A 17984-nucleotide genomic window follows, 5' to 3' on the forward strand; every position below is an offset into this window, starting at 1 on the left:
TGCTGGCCACATACTCTACAAGACATTTTTATACCAGTCTTAGGCAACTTCCCCTCTTTAGGTGCAGGTGGGGCTGTGGTCTGATTCCTCTCTCCTGGTTCCTTCACCCTTTTCATCTTAGGCCGACCAGGTTGCTGCTTGAAAAGTGGAGGTGCAATGGGGTAATCAATAGGTTCCCAATCCTCTTGGCCAACAATAGGGTAGATTATGGGGTTGTAGGCCTCCATATAGGTTGAGGGCATAAGATAGTCATCACAATATAATGCAACTTCCTATTTCTTGAACCTTAATGCACAGACGGCATGAACACAGGGTAGCCCACTCAGCTGCCACCTCTTACAGGTGCAAGTATGGAGGCCCAGATCTACAGCATGCTTGCTGCCATGCTCTCCACAGCCAGTGATCTGAAATATGAACTCCCCAGCTCTATGTGCTCTGTATTCAGTTGCTCTCTGACCAATCTTGTCAATGATCTTCTTGATTCTTGGTCCAACCAAATCCTTCCACCTTTCACAAGCCACTCTTCTATTTGATTGCCTCACCATCATATCCATTCTAATCTTTTCTAACATTGTTAGGATAGGCTTATCTCTAGCTGGCAGAATGGCTGCATTGAAAGACTCACAGAGGTTGTTGAGCAGTAGGTCACACCTAGACTCATCTTTAAGTAAGCCCTAGACCATTGTGCTAGATTCTTGTCCTGAAACCAAGACCAAGCTCCCTCACTTAGCTCCCTTAGATCAGCCATATGCTTGTTGAACCACACCACAGTGCTTGATCTTGCTGCATTCCAAACCAATTGTTTTAGCCCCTCCCCTGGATGCTTGGCCTTGAAATTGTTATACATATGCCTAACACAGTGTCTGTGTTCAGCATTTGGAAACCAACCTGCATATGTACAAGTCCATATTAAACCAACAACAAATGGCAACACTTATAAATCCCAAAATCGAAAATCATATAAACAAAGTAAATTCCAAATTAAACAAGCATTACCTGCAATTGCATTTCCCAGCCCTTTTTGCTTATATGTGATGAATGTGTAGCTGCTATCCCTTTTCTATCTTCAGATCGCATTTCAATAGGTAAAGAAACCATGTCCATGTTTCTTGGTTCTCAACCTCAGCAATGGCATATGCAATTGGAAACATCCCATTGTTTGAATCTATGCCAACTGCTGCCAATAGCTGTCCAGGATGGTGCCCTTTTATGTGACACCCATCCAAACCAATTATAGGCCTGTAGCCATTCTTCCACCCATTCTTGCATGCTGCAAAACAAATGTACATCCTCTGAAATCTCCTTATGTCACCATCCATACAAGTCTTGATCTCCACAGTTGAACCCGGATTACTTCTCAATAATTCCTTCATGTAAGCAGCAAGGTTGTTGTACTGATCTATGTAGTGGCCTTCATTCATTCTTTTTGCTTTTCTCTTTGCTCTTGTTATGGTTTGAACACCCATATCCAGCTTGTATTTCTTCTTTATATGATTGTGGATCCCAGCCCTTGACTAGTTCTCATCCACCAACAGATCGGCTTGTACCTCTTGGGCTATTCTGTTGTAATTCAAGAAGTGGCTTGTTTCCACAGGAGAACAGGTATGCTTGTTGTTTAAGGTCCTGATGATCAAGGTTGGACCCTCACCCTTTGAAGTACTTACATTCAATCTGAATGGGCAGTCCCATTGGCAGTTGACCTCAATTTTATGCTTTGAATTATTCTCAAACCACAAACCCAATTGGTTTCTGATTCCACACTCCCTAACAGCCTCCTTAAGTTGCTCTGAGTTTGGGAAAGCTAACCCCAACCTAAATTTGGGATTTCTCAAATCCACAGACCTGATCCAAGGTCTGATCTTCACTCCCTTGTTAATCTTCTTTGGAAGTGAATTCCCATCCTCATCTTCCTTTGTTTCACTGCCCTCTATACTCTCAAGATCATCAGAATCTCCATGGTCATCTGAACAGTAGCCTCCATACCCCATGTCATCAGATGAATGGGCAGTCCCTTGGCTGTGTGACATTTTCTTCAAAGTTTGCATCATCAAACTCATCATGCTCCAAATCATAATCTGAATCAACATAGAAATCAGATCCTGAATCCGTCTCATCATCCTCAACTACCCTCTCCTTTGTTCTTGCATTGTTGCAACTCCCTTTCCTTCTTGTGTTATACCTCGGATCTTTTGGTTTCTTCCCCCTCTTGTCAACCTTTGCAGCCTGAACTGGTTTTTTTCCCTTATCAGATACAGCATCCTCCTTGCTTTTCCCTTTCTTGCTTTGCTGTGACTGTTGTAATATCTCCCTCAACTCTTCTGCCAATTTCTCCCTAACAGCAACAGCATCCCTTGCCCTTTTCTCTGCAGCCTCTTGTTCTCTCTTCTCTGCCTCCTCCCTAGCTAATTGCTCGGCAGCCTCCCATTCTCTCAATCTCTGAGCCTCATCTTGTTCCTCAACACTAGCTTGCCTTTCTCTTAACTCGGCTGCCTCACTTTCAACCTTCTCCCAAGCTTCTTTTTCAGCCTTCTCAGCAGCCTCTCTTTCTCGCCTTTCTATATCCTCAAGCTTCTTGTTTAAAGCAGTTGTGGCAGAGGCAGGCCAACTCCTTTTGGCACAATGCTTCACCCTTTTAGGTTTAGTAGTGGCCTTTCCGAAGTTACCCTTATGCCCCTCAGTTCCACCACTTTTCCTCATGTGTCCCTCCTGCCCTATACTTGCTTGGGACCCCAACACATCTGGCAGAATATCAGAAAGACCTGCAAATGTGCTTTGACTTGGTCTAACTCAAACATTTACTCCACCTTCTTCTCTTCCCACATTTAAGCCCTCACCCACCCTTGTTTCACCCTCATTACCATCTGAACCACCCACATCTTCAAGATCAATTATCTCGGGAACACTGGTCCCCACAGTAGCTCTAGAAGGTGATCTATTTAACTGGATACCAAGCAAGTTGGCTGCTTCAAACATTCTTTCTTTCTCTGCTGCTGTGCACTTATTGAGTGGATTTTTCCAATCAGGATCATTGAGCTTCAGATCATCCAACTCAGCCTCTCTCTTCTGCCTAGGACCACCTCCAGTTATGTTCACTGAAATCTGCCTTTTATTCAGAGGAATGAGCTTCACCATTTCTATAGCATCTGCATCATTCTTGATTGGAATAAACCCTTCATTGCTTGATGTCCGAAGCAGCTTGAAATGGTATGAGATGGGCTTCTCCCTGTACCCCAACGCATAGGCAATATTGTTCATCTCCACCCATGAAATTAACTCAGGATCTAGCCCATCTAAGTAGATCTTCCCCCCCATCTTGTTAAACCTTGCCACCTTAGACTTCTTTGTCCCATCTAATTGCTTGTCAAAATTGTTAAACAGCGACAAACGTGGCCCGTGGCCCACCATTGTACCGATACTGTCCCAACTTAACCACCCGATAGGTGTTGGGTTTTAATCACAAAAGGTCTCGGTTCAATTGGGTGTGATCCACCCACTTATAAGTTATATTTTATTTGTCACTTTTCCAATGTGGGATCTTTCCTCTCCAACACGCCCCCTCACGTGCAACCTAACTCTAGGTCTGCATGTGAAATTAATTAATCCAAGGCCCACATTGGACACTTGGTAATTTCGATGGCAATACAGGGAACCCCAATTTGGGCTCATGATACGTGCCTACGTGGAGACGCAATTGGAGAAGGACCCGCTCTGATACCATGTTAAACAGCGACAAGCGTGGCCCGTGGCCCACCATTGTACCGATACTGTCCCAACTTAACCACCCGATAGGTGTTGGGTTTTAATCACAAAAGGCCTCGGTTCAATTGGGTGTGATCCACCCACTTATAAGTTATATTTTATTTGTCACTTTTCCAATGTGGGATCTTTCCTCTCCAACAAAAATACCCACCATGAAAGATTTCCATGGTGTACAAATGCTCTGGAACTACAAAAACAACAGAATATGAACCTATCCATCAATAACTACATCAATACGAGACAATAACGTCCTAAGCTTTTAGGAACCCTCATTGATAATGTACGATACCTAATACGACTCGTATTCAAACTTTGCCCAAATCGATTTTTCTGGATTGGGAATAGAACATTTAAAAACGCTAATTCGAAATTAAGCATCAATCACTAAGAACAAAACCATTATAAAACCCAGAATGCACAAATCCATTTCCATCTTACTCTTTCTTTAATCAAGCAGCACTACCAAACCGATTTTTATATGTTTGTCGCTTTTGGCCTTGACAGATTCGATGAAACCCATAATATTTTAACAACGCCTTTCGTTTTTATAAGTGTGACCATGCTTTGTTTGTCGGCATCAAACTCATTTCCCCTAAACCCTAAACATCAGATAAGAATACAGGATTGAGTAGAATCCAAAACTTACTTTCTGGGGGTGGTCCAGACTCCCGAAAGATCCTCCACATCTTTGCCATCTCTCTACTGTCGGAGATTCGGTTCAGTCCGTGTTCTGCTCCGCTCAGACTCCCAGTCAGATTTTCGAATCTTTTGGAGATAAAAGGTGAAATTTTCGATGGATAAGAGTTTGGGTCTCACTTCGACAAGCTTTTTCGAAGAGAACTGTGTGAGAATGGAGGGAAACTCGGGCTTTTGATCGTTTAGGGTTGCAATTTGGGAAAAAAGACGTGTTTGCCACGTCACCCATCTAACGGATCAGTCAGCGAAATCTGACGGAAGTATCTCGTTGATAACGAAATATGGGTTCAGGTATCACATTGATACCATTGAGAGTTGGGGTATCAAACTGGCCGGTGCACAAGAGTTGAGGGACTGTTGGTGCATTTTTCTCTAATCTAAACAACAATGTTTGGGTATGGTTCTGGGAAGAGAGATGGGTAGGGGAAGCAGCTTTCACCATTTGTTTCCTCGGCCATATATTATCTAGGGTTACTGGATAATATTTTAGCTTTCCATTTGTTAAGCAGTTCAGATTTCTGGTTTCTTGCTTACCAATGTCTTTGCTTTTTATGACATTCTGGTATAGTCTGTGTTTCATATTGGGTTGCTTCTGTACTAAATTATGTACTTTATCCTTGTCTAAAAGACATGTTGGCTTATATCGCCAAAAGAAAAAACAAAACAAAACAAACTTCTCAACAATTCTCAAAATTACGATCTGAACAACAACCATCTGGTAACCAAAAATTGGAAAACGACTCACTTCAAAAACAAGACACACCAACTTAAGCTTTCATAAATCACTTAACCTCAGCTCATAATTGCCACTGAAGGATTATCTTGTTCCATTGCAGAAGGATTAGCACCTACATTCCGATAGCCATCTCCAGCTCCATCTCCCACTCCCTCTCTACTTCCATTGTCTCCTTGAATCTTCTCAACACACACACACACACACACACACACACACTTCTTCCCCGAAATTAAAGCTATACTCAAGTAAAAAATTATATGTAGATTACATTATTTGAAACTAGAGAACATAGGCCTGGTCCGACCCGACCCGAAAAAGCCCGGTTTATATAGACGGATTTGGATCTTCAAATTTATAATAAAGCCCGGCCCGTCATTATATAAAAATATTATCCGGCCCGGCCCAGTCTAAGGCTACTACGGGTTCTGCCCGGCCCGTTAACGACCCCTATACTCTTATCCACATTGTTGTACATTCATCATAAAAGGCTTTCTGTTTGGAGGCCAGAAATAACGATTTTAATAGAATAGGGACCAGGTGATGTGATTCTAGGAGCGCGGCCGGTGAGTATATCTTGTTATATATTATGCTATATATAGATGTGTGTGCATGTGTGTGTGTCTGTACATGACTCTTAATTAGTTAGTTAATTTAATTCAATTAATGGAACGATGGTCATGATTGATTTGGTATCTGTACATCAGGGGTTCAACACTACTTTTAAGCTGACCCCAACCTGCATTGTCATTGGAACATATAATCCTGAGGTGTTAAATCCCAGCGGTCTATAACCGGATTGTCCACAATATGGTCACTTCCTTGTTACCCACAGTCTCTAGGTAATTCTCAACTAAATAACACTCTTTTCAAGCATCAATGCTCTGGCTAGTTCTTCAAGTTTTGCAGCAATATATATGCACTATTGCCTTTTAATTATAGGGTCCTTGACCCAAAGCACTAAAATAAGCAAAAATTATCTTACTTACCCCAATAATAGATTTTTGTTCCCACATACACAATTTAATGTCAAATGACTATTTTACCCTCGACCTAATTAAAAAATGACAACCATTGCCACTCAACATCAATCTCTCTCATCCCACTCTGACTCACTCAACTCAGCTCGTCGCCGGTCGTCGAAAATCTCCGGTAAGCTTATCCTCTCTCTCTCTTCCCCCCCCGGGTGAAGGATCTCGGCAATTGGAGTCGTTTGCTGCTTCACCGAATTTGATGTACCGGGTAAAGTTCGACCCGGCCACATTGGAGCTGGTTCTGTAGCTGGAGACCAAGTTCGGCGTCGGATGTCGTCGTACCAGAGGTAGAAGACGGTTTGGCAAGTCGGAGCGGTATCCAGGAATCATAATTGAGGACGTCAGGGTCAAAGGGTTCAATTCCGGCAACCGGCACGGGTTAGTTCACTTGGTTCCCTTGTGCATCGTTGTCGTGGAGGTTCAATTGGTTGTGAGTTTTTGTTACCTTGGTTGTGGGTCTTGAACTAGAGATTCACTTGGTTCTCTTCTCTCCATAATGAAGTCCTCATACAAAATTAAATCAAAGATTAGCTATGCTCTGTAGCTCTGAAGAGGTTAATTAGTTGAACAAAGCATCCATGGAAATAGAGACGAAGCAAGCCAGCAGCCTGGCCAATGTGAGTTTACTATTTGGTGAGATAAACCCTTCTGCACTTGTTGATATATAAAATAGAAAGGAAGGCCATCACGTGCTCTTGTTGATATATAACACAGAAGAAGGCTATGACATTGACATGTGTGAACTAGAAGTTGGAAAATGCAAAATTCTATTCCTATAATATTATGAAGGTTTCTTATTTTGGAGCATTAGTGATTTAATTGCTACTAGCTTTTTCTACTCTTTTGTGAATTTGTTCCGTAGACTTCAAAAGTTTATTGGAGGTTTGTTAAAGGTCTATTGGGGGCAATAGGCGTCTATTGGGGGACAATAGATGTTTTGAATTGATATAATCTCTTCGTGTTTTTTTCTTTAATCAAAGTTTTATTTGTCTAATTTTAAGAAGATTAGTTCTTATTTCGGTGACCGAAAGTTCTATTGGGGGGCAATAAACGTCTATTGGGAGGCAATACATGGGTGATAGTCGTCTATTGGGGGGCAATACATGGGTGATAGTCGTCTATTGGGGAGCAATAGACGGCTATTAAGGGGCAATAGACGTCTATTTAGGGGCAATAGACCTTTATTGCCCCTCTATTAGGGGGCAATAGATGTCTATTGGGGGCAAAAAAAACCATTCCGGTGAGATTTTCAGCAAATTCCGGTGGGCGACGGCCGGTGACCGGAATCCGGCGGTCGGTGACCGGTGACCGGAATCCGACAAAAGTTGGCCGGATTCCTGCGGCTGGTGACCGGACTCCGGCGGCCGGTGATCGGACTCCGGAGGCCAGTGACCGGGCTCCGGCGAAGTCTCCTATGGTTTCTCTCTCTTCCATTTTCTCTCTCTCTCTCTAAGTAATAAAGGGGTGAGGGTAAAATGGTATTAAAAAAAATTAAAAAACAAAAAAAAATAATCTTAATGAGGTATTAGGGAAGACCTCCTTAGAGTGTTTTGGGTAAGAGGGAATTAAAAAAACTTAATGGGGTAAGTGGGAAAAAAATCTCTAAAAATGGGGTAAATGGACAAAAACCCTTTAATTATAATTCTACTTTTTTAATTTCCTCAGGGAAGAAGCATAGGCAAACAAGGAGTACATGTTTACAAAGTGGTTGCTGTCCCTAGTGTGTGGACTTATATATCTCTAAATCGGCGCTTTCTCGAGCTCTTAAGTAGTATCTTATCTTAATTGATCTTACTTTGTAGTCTGCTAAGTGTGACCCTTTTATGTATTAATGTGATATAAGCAGTTTATTCATAAGATATGTTAAGGACGTGTATTGTATTGTTCTATCTTAATATATTAGTATTTGGATGTAAAACTGAAACATAACATTAATATAGAACAATACATTATATGTCCTTAACATTAATTAAGAATAAACTACTTACATCGCATTAATACATCAAAAGGTCACATTTAGCAGACTACTACAAAGTAAGATCAATTAAGATAAGATATTACTTAAGAGTTTGAGAAAGCATGCACAGATATAGAGATGTATAAGTCTATCACACTAGAGACAGAAACCACTTTGTAAATACGTACTCCTTGTGTTTGGCTCCCAAAATCAGTTTGGTACAAACTATCTCTTTTGAATGCGCGAGCGTGCCAGCACCGTGGGGTGCAGTCGTCGGGGCGTCCCTTGACCTGACTTCTTCTCAAACGATGTGGACGAGGAGAGCACCAACCTCGTCACAATGTTCTTTTCTATGCCTTTCGGAAAATGACTTTTTGCCTTACTGGTAAGGGCTTTGGTTGTGGTCTCTTTGCGTTCACCAAATCGATACCCAACGTTGTAGGTTGAGCAGAGCAATCACCGGGAAGTCTGGAGAAGCACAGGTTTTGCTAAAGCGTGACTTTAGCTTCGCTGGGTTGCGAGGGCGTTACCCTTGCTTCGTTGGAAGTAACGGTGGCAGTAGCACTAACAGTCGGCTCCTGGGGAGACTGGGACTAGAAGCACGGTCGCTGGGTTGGTTTGGTGGCACTGACAGTCGGCTCTTGAAGAGACTGGGACTGGAGTGTGGTCACCGGTAAGAGAGGCTGCTCCGGGGAGACTTGGGCAATCGTAGAGATTGGTTGAAGAGTTGTTGGTCCTTTGTTGTGTCGTCTTTAGCCTCCATATATAGGCTGCTGCAGATTCTCTTCCTAATAGGAATGAAATACTATATTTTAGGCCACAGTTTTGGCCTTGAATCAAATCAAAACTCTTAATAGTTTTGATAGCTATCGTACAATAAAAGATTAACTCTGTCGCCGCTAGAATGTAGGCAAAGTTAATTGCCTCTGAAACCAATATCTTGGATGCGAACTGCTTCCAGGCAATGTAATTGCCTCAAAGATTGACTCTTGGATATTACCTTTGCGAGCACTACGTAGCTCGCGGCATGCAATCATGTATAATTGCTTATATATGTTCCATATGCTCTTGATTGTACTATATGTCTTCGCGAGGACTCCTTAATTGACCCATCTGCCATGCATGAGCAATTATATGTATATATCTTCCATATGTTGCACGTCCCCTATGGCTTTGGGTTGACTTATTGGTAGTGCATGGGCTGATGGCCCACCTTGGTACTCCTTCCTTAATTAAACCATACATATATCATATACATATATATTCCATCATCAAGCATGATTGCATGATAGTATATACTGTACATGCACGCCCTTAATTGCATTGGCAACCATAATAATGAAGGCTAGTGAGGGATAATTGTGTCATTCCTTAATTGATCAACCCAATCTGCTCGCGCTCACGACTGTGATAGAGATATATGCGGGGCTTTGATAATTACCTTGCATGACTCGCGTAATCTCGGCCATATATGTAGCTACCAACTTCCCGTTTTGCACAGTCTTGACAATCAAGCAAATCACCATTAATTATCAAATATCTTGATAACTACTAGTAAATCAAGGAATATTCAGATTTGCTTCAAGATTGCTTGGCCTCCAAGTAGAACTTATTTAGCCTCTAACTAATATATTTTGAACTTATCGAAAATATATTGCTTGGGCCACCGATATTGGCCCGGTTCTCTTCGAGTCCCCCTCGTCGGGAAAAAATGTTATTTTGGGTTCAAACACCTTGTTTGCGTATGCTTTCCTCAAAGTAGAATTATAATTAAAAGGCAATAGTGCAAATATATTGCTGCAAAACTCGAAGAACTAGAGTGTTATTTAGTTGCATTTACAATTACCTAGAGACTGTGGGTAACAAGGAAGTCAACCATATTGCGGACAATCCAGTTACAGACCGCCGGATTTGACACCCAAGATTATATGTTCCAATGACCATGCAGGTTGGGATCTGCTTAAAAGTATCGTACGTTGAACTACTGATGTACATATACCAAATCAATCATGATCATCGTTCCAGTAATTGGATTAAATTAACTAACTAATTAAGAGTCATATACAGACACACACATGCACACGCAGGCATATATAGCATAATAGCAAGATATACTCACCCGCCGCGCTCCTAGAATCATATCATTTGGTCCCTCTTCTATTAACATCGTGTATTTCGGCCTCCAAGCACAAAGCCTTCAGTGATCCGGGTCGAGTCTTATATAGAGCTCTTGCAGTGAGACATATCAGACGGTTAACTCAACGAAATATGCATGAACTTGGCTGGAGAGAGAGAGAGAGTCAAAGAGTTCAGAAAGAGGAAGAGAGAGCAGAGAGTCAGAGTTCAGAAAGAGCAGAGAGTACGTTCAGAGAGGCATGTGGAGTTTGTGAGAGAATTAAAGAGATTGAGATGACCCCCACCCGAAAAAACCAAAGCTCCGTCCGGCCAGGCCATGTGCATTTTTCTTTTGGTCCTTCAATGAATTTATGAAAAAAAAAAAAAAAAGTTCTCTGTGAGTTATAATCGTGTACATATACATTTTCTTTATTTATTTGTTGATGTCAAATTTGTCCGGATTGCTAGTGGATTTCCAGTTTCGAATATGAATAGATAAGGATAGAGAAAGAAGTCTGTGCTAAAAACAAATTGGGAGAGGAAGAGAAAAAATCAAGAGGCCGTGTGCATCTAGAGGTAAAAAATATTAGAGAATTATTGGGGCCAACTTTTTAATTGAATTTGAGCAAAAACTTGTTATTTAGGGCAACTCCAACCATAGGCACCATTTGGGGGTGCTATTCTCATTTTAGCACCCCCTTGTTGCACTATTCATATAGGACTCAATTCTCATCTCCAACCATTAGTCCTATATTTTCACTATTCTTGACTAAAATATAATATAAGTATAATTTTGATGAATATTATATTAAAAATATGTTAATTTAATGAAATAAGGTTAAAAAAAATAATTTAACATTTTATCATAATATTTAAAAATTATTCTGATTATTTAATGAATTTAAAAAAAGATTTTTTTTTTTTGTCGGCATATACGACAAAAGTGTCGGCACATACGAGTAAGAATCTAATTATTTAGATCATATTTAAGAACAAGAAGATGGGTTAATGAATGGAAAATTGTGAAGGAGATGGAGGATATTTGGTGTGAGAAAATAGAAAAGAATGGGTTGGTATTTATAGAATTTCCTATATTTTACTGTTCCAACAGGTATATTTTTTTCCTCAATTTTCTGGTATTTTTTTTAAATTTTTTTGGAACAAAAATGAAATAATAACCGACCATTTAATAAGAGCCGTTGATAAGTTTTTCTCCCTCAAATCTGAGCCATCAGATCGAAATAGATCCGTTCAGTAAAAAAAAAAAAAAAAGCCAACATCAGACTGTCCATTTTCAAAATGGAGCGATCTCAGCCGTCAATTTAGTGACCGTTGGGACACGCAACGGTCGGCAGCAGACAAACTTCGCCTTGAGGGGCCCACTGGAGCAGACCACCTGCAGTGATTTTTCTCTCTCCAGCGCAAGTGGGCGCGTCTTCCTTCTCCCCTGTTCTCCCTTCTGCGCGTGCTGCCCACCCAAGCCTTCCAGCGCGTCACTCCAATTGTTGGGCTGGGAAATCAGAAGCTGTGGTCCCGTTTCACTGTTCTGAGTCCTGGTCTTGGATTTGTCTCAAATATGAGACTCCAAATGAGCCCAAGTCTCATATTAATAGGACCAGATCCACCAAAAATACAAGGTTGGAGAAGCAAAGTCCTATATTTGGCAAAATTTTGGTTTGGCACCCTATGGTTGGAGTTGCCCTTAATTCACTGTGTTTTTGGGTTTTGAAGTGATCAGATTCAGAGCTCATTTTCCGCAAAACTAAAACTCAAATGGGTGCGGCTATTGCCACCCTACTATTTTTTTAGTTCACCCTACAAACATTTTAATTATTGAAAGACTATATTACCTAAGTGCAAAATGACTAATAAGTACACTATTTTTCTAAAATCCAAATATGTAAGAAAAATAAATATATAAGTAATTAAATAAATACAAAGACTACTTAATTTCTCATTTGATAACATTAAGGGGGGTGTATTGTATATGGAATTAGTGGAACTTTTAAAGAAATCTATGGAATTTAAAAGTCTGGGTGTATTCAATATAGACTTTTAGCAGTCCATGAAAGTCTTGAGGTATTCAATTAGGATTTTTAAAGACTTCATGAATTCCACCAAAATCTAGGGGTATTCAATTAGGACTTTTAAAAATGAATAAAAGTACAGAGGTATTCAAAATATCATTCATACTTATGGAATTAGAAAATCATGGATAATCATGGACTTTGTAGTGTTAACTATCACTACTAAAAAGAATTTCTTTTGCAACGCCTATTTTGCGACGGCAAATTTGGCTTTTGCGACGGAAAAAACTTTTCGCGACGGAAAATTGAGCCTTTTGCGACGGAAATGTTGGCGTTGCAATAGGTGGCGTCACAAAATCCATTTGCGACGGTAAAATGCCATCGCAAAAAGTATTTGCGTCGGAAAACTGGTGCCGTCGCAATGGCTAAACTATTTGCAACGGATACTTTGCCGTCGCAAAAAGATATTTCATTTAAAAAAAAAATTGGGGTGAATTTGTTGCGACGGATACTTTGCCGTCGCAAAAGAATATTTCATTTATAAAATAAAAAAATAAAATAAAAGTGCTAGGCCTAATCTTTATGATGAGCAGCCAATTATGCACAAGTAATTTGTGAAACACCGCATTGTTGCATATATATACATTGCTTCCTTCCCTTCCTTTCGTATTAATTTTCCTATCCAAGTTAGTATACTGTGAATGTTGCTTTCAAGTTTGGAGAAACAGAAAACCATATTTATAGATACAAAACACCCAATACTCTGTCAAGAATTTGCAACAACAGAAAAACCAATATGTATAATTTAACAATAGCCATCCAACTGCTTCTATTCTAGGTACAAACAGAGAATCAAGCTTGTTGTCCATATTATCCTCACCAGTTGTGAGTTCGCTTTGTAACGCCAAGAGTGATAGCTAGCACTGCAATAATTGACTGAAAATGAAGTATATAGTTCCATGTTAGGGCACGAAATGTATAAAAACCTCACTTTAGAGAAACCAAGAAAGACGAATACACTCAACTTTCACAAACGAAAACATTAAGTACTGGATAAGGCATGAATACAGGATAAGCTAAAGAAAAATGGGCTGCATGCCTCCAACCGCATTTTCTACTTTCACAAACAGACATGAGGAGAACAGGAAACCTCAGACATGCACCTAGAATTACCCTTACGACTAACAAGGCTCATAAGTAGCAAGATGTGCACATTGCGTGATAGGTTTAAACAGTCCTATTATATGAATATGGTGCCATGAACTAATTAAACAAATCCCTAAAATGGTATGTAGCTTCAAACAGGCAGAACAGATACAGCTGCAATATATATTGCAAGCACACAAGTTTTAAAGGACTACCAGAAGTTCAGGCAAATTGCACGCTACAACAAACTTGACTGGAACACAAACTTTCCAAACAATCATAATCAACACTATGTTCTAATCCAAAATGCCAGTTTCTATAATATATGCAAAATTCCCTTATATCATTAAGCTTATCCTGAGTTTGTATAGAATATCAACAAAAACTAGATACGCATACAGCCACTCTGTAACCTTGGTGGCAAAATTCAAGAACGTGAAGATCGAAGCTATTTGCCAATTCATGAACATGGAACTGTACTTATGAGGAAACGCAAACAACAAAGAAAACTGCTTCTGGAAATCCATCATTACAAAATAATCACAGTTATAAATATACAGGGATATATTTGATTAGAAAACATTACTTAGCACGTAAAATGAAATGAAGGAAAACTTACTGCTAATGTGCATGCAACATATCCAGGTTTTTCTCTGTAGTCCACCCTCACACAAAGTAAAATAAAAGTTCCAATATACCAGGGGATGCCACCAAGAAAGAACCCCATTATAAACCTTCAGAGACAGTGAAATTGTATTCTGTCAGTTACAGCCATCCAAAATATGCTAATTGAAATATGCATTCAAAGTCAAATATACAATCGAAGTTCATAATGAATAATCTACGATGTCTTTCATATCAGATATCATGATCCCTTCTTTTTTCTTGGTCTGAAGAAATCATACTATCTGATTTAAAAACTAGCACAACTCTTTAAATTGCAACGAAATTGTTTGAAGAAATAACTCTGCTCCTGTAACTCTGTAAGCACAGAGTTATCCATTCGATTAAACTCTTTCAGCTCGAAAGTGATCACTATGATTTGCACAAACAACACAATTCATACCGGAAAGTGAATCAACTCACAATAACCAGCCGCTTCCAAGACCACAGCACGGAAGCCTTCGTTCCCTCACATGCCTTCCCTCAACAACAGCATAACCTGAACAAAGATCAAACCAAAAATCTTAAGCTCGAAATTGAAATTGGAAAACAAACGAGCTACGGATCATCGATTGAGATCGTTACCGGTGACAGTTTGGTATCCCTGGTGGTGGTGGTGGTGGTGGTGGTGGTGATGGTGGCGCTGGGGAGGTAGAGGAGGCCGGCCGGAGGAGCCGAGAGGAGGGACTGGCGTAGGGAAACCGACTACCGGCTCGGACGGTGGCTGCGGAGGGGGGTAGTTGGCGACGCCTTGGAAGGTGTCGTAGTACTGCTGGCTCTGGTGGTCGGCGGCAAGTCCTCGGGTCTTGGAATTCGCGTCATAAAGATTAGGCCTAGCACTTTATTCAGTAATAATTGGCTGCTCATCAGAGGACGACACCGACGAAGTCCCACTGGAAACCGATCCGGACGCAGATCCCAACCCAATCCCCTGATCATTTCCCACTCCCTGCGCCGACGACACCGACGACCCGTTTATAACCGTCCCCAAATCCTTACTGACTCTCGGCGAGCCACGCGGCGTCGGCTCATCGAAGCTCCTGTCTCTCTTGGTCTTAAGAGAGAGGAGGCCGAGGATCGCTAGGTGGATAAAGCGTGGGAGAGAGGAGGATGAAAGAAAATCAGTTTTGGTCTAGATCTAAAGGATTGAATAGTTTTTTTTTTTTTTTTTTTTAATTATACAAGCGACGGCGTGACTGTACCGTCGCAATAGATGTATAATTATGCGACGGCAAGGTTACGTCCGTAGTAAAAATTCTCTGAGATGCGACGGTAAAATAGCCGTAGCACATGCCGTCGCAAAAGTTGACTTTTCGCGATGGAAACTTTTCCGTCGCAAATTTCCGAAGCAATTGCAATTGTTTTTAGTAGTGTATACATACCAAATTCCAATAATTTTCTAGCCTCCAGACCAAAGATTTGAAAAAGTCTATCAAAGTTTCCTCTTTAAAAAAAAAAAAAAAAAAAATCTATCAAGGTTCTTCTCTCTACGCACGAAGAAGTTGGTCCTTCATCATCTCTCTTTCTTAATTTTTTGTCTTTTCTCTAATCTTTTATGATATCAACGTTTTTTGATACACAACATGTTCATTGTAGTTGTTGAATGTGATTTTTGTTTTTTTTTTTTTTTTCAATTGTGATACTTCGAACCCTAATAGCAATAAAAATGATTTATGAAACCTTAAAACCCAAATATTGTGGTCTACCCCTAAGACCTTCAATAGTGTTGCTATGGCATACTAAATTTTATCTTATTAATTAATTATTCTCATTAATTTGAATTTATATTATGGTTCAAAGAAAGGTTGAACAATTGAATTTCAATTGATTGATTATAGATCAAGACAATGACCAATAATATGTTAATCGGCGAAAACAAAATTGATGAGAATAATTAACCATAAACATCAAGTGATCTATATTGTATATTTATGTTGTTGGGAGATTAGGAATGAGAACAAACTCGCTAGACATACTAACAATCATTCATTTGAGTCAATTTCTATTAGAAGATACTTAAGCATTGAAGAGACAACGAGTTATTATCTTGTTTTGTGTTTGGGCTGCATTTGTTTTGTTTTTTGTTTTTATATTTTGTACATGCTAGGAAATCTGTAGAAGTCATTCATAATAAAGTATATAGATTTTCATGAATCAATAAAAGTCTGTTGCTAAAATCAATGGTTTTAAGAAATCCATAACAGTCTATCAACTTTTTAAAGAGTCTGTGGACTTTTCAAAAAGTTTGTCATTTAAAAAAAGTCTGCACAAATCTAAATACAATACACCCCCCTAAGAGTTTTTCTATTAGATACTCCAAATTTACTCACTTGACCTCTATGCTTTTTACACCTCTTATCAAATTTTCAAATACTAAATTTACTTACTAAACCTCACTAAACTTCCTCAAATAACCTCACTCATATAATTTGCAAACAAATTATTATCTTTAAAATAAAAAATTTAGTCATTTCAATGATTTAATCACTCTATAAATCTTAACTAAATATACATTTCATAATCAAACTTGAGTTTCAAAAAATAATGTCTAATCAATAAGAAAATGCCATCAACTATTATGTTTTTTTTTTCTATTTTAGCTGTGCAAAAAAAAAATGAAGAAATTATTTGTTTTTATTCTCAAAAAAAAAAATCATTCGTTTTTTATTTTATTTTTCTGTATTTTTTGTACCACATGATTAATTATTTAAATTTTTTTTTTTTTTTTTTTTGCAAATATAATGGATTGACTTAGATTTAGGTCATAAATCATAAGAGGATTTATTTTGTTTTCCCTCACCGATATGCGTTCAACATATATATCATACATTTTTATGTCACATGATCTTAATCATATTTTTAATTCTTATTAAATATATATGAATGCTTTAATGAGTATGTAGTGAAATTGGAAAATGAAAATAGATAAGGAAAATAATAAGGAATACAATCTAATATTATTGAATTGGAAAGTCTACATAAAATAAATATAATATTTTTTTGGTATAATTATTGTCCTTAATAGTCATTTTATAGTAGGTATATATGTCATTTAATAATTCATAATAGAGTGAGGTCAGTGAGCAGATTTAGAGGTCCCAATAGAAACTCTCTAACATTAATCTTTATCTTCTCCACCCAAATTTGAATTTATTACTATTTTTTTGCCTTTTTGTTGCCTCATCATCGTTAATTCGTTATTCAATTTCACAAAACCATTACCTTTAACTTCATCAAAATCTTTGCAATATTCTTTGTGAACACCGAAAGTAAAAATTTAAAACACGAAGAAAAAAAAAATCCATCTCTTCTTCATTGATCATAGTTGTAAATTTACTAATCTTTTTACATAGATTGAAATAGAGAACATTGAAATTGAAAGAAAAATTAAAAAAATAGGAGTAAATCAAATTATAATTTTATTAGGAAACTTTAATAAATTTTAATTTTTTATGAGTATAAATTAAATGAGAGATTTTCGCTAAAAATATTTATTTTTTAATTGGATATGTTATATAATGATAATATTGGAAAGAGAAATGAGTTAAATAAGTAAATGTAATAATTATAATTAAAATGTAGGGTGTAATGAGCAAGTAGGGTGAACAAAGAAAATTGTAGGGTGACAATAGCCGCACGCCCGCACCCAACTCAAATTTACAATCCGTTCGGGCCAGCTGTAAGTCTTGGAATGAACTAGCTTCTCTCTAAAAAAGGAGTGCCAGTAGAAGACTTTGCAGGCCGTGTTTGTTAGGGGGGATTGTGTTACCCCGGCTTAATTTCTTTTAGAGTCCTCCACTCTTCAAGCCAGGTTATGCTATAGAGTTCCTTGACCCATGTTTGGTGCCAGCGGG

General features: G+C 38.8%; 2 protein-coding genes across 2 annotated transcripts; both read right to left on the reverse strand.

The window, feature by feature from the left end:
- Nucleotides 1-272: 272 nt before the first annotated feature.
- Nucleotides 273-1466, reverse strand: LOC133742835 (uncharacterized). The gene is made up of 4 exons (XM_062170519.1): nt 1122-1466; nt 997-1060; nt 652-888; nt 273-607 (listed from the first exon to the last, which is right to left on the reverse strand). The coding sequence occupies exons 1-4, from the start codon at nt 1464-1466 to the stop codon at nt 273-275; spliced, it is 981 nt and encodes a 326-aa protein (XP_062026503.1).
- An 11570-nt stretch (nt 1467-13036) lies between these two features.
- Nucleotides 13037-14971, reverse strand: LOC133744058 (large ribosomal subunit protein eL20z-like; the record flags this gene model as incomplete). Its single annotated transcript, XM_062172183.1, has 4 exons — nt 13037-13257; nt 14087-14201; nt 14554-14629; nt 14716-14971. Coding segments are annotated over 4 exons (507 nt in total), but the record flags the coding sequence as incomplete, so codon positions are not given.
- Between the last annotated feature and the right edge of the window lie 3013 nt (nt 14972-17984).

The sequence above is a fragment of the Rosa rugosa genome, chromosome 4 (genome assembly GCF_958449725.1).
Source record: "Rosa rugosa chromosome 4, drRosRugo1.1, whole genome shotgun sequence".
In the NCBI taxonomy this organism is placed as follows: Eukaryota; Viridiplantae; Streptophyta; class Magnoliopsida; order Rosales; family Rosaceae; genus Rosa; species Rosa rugosa.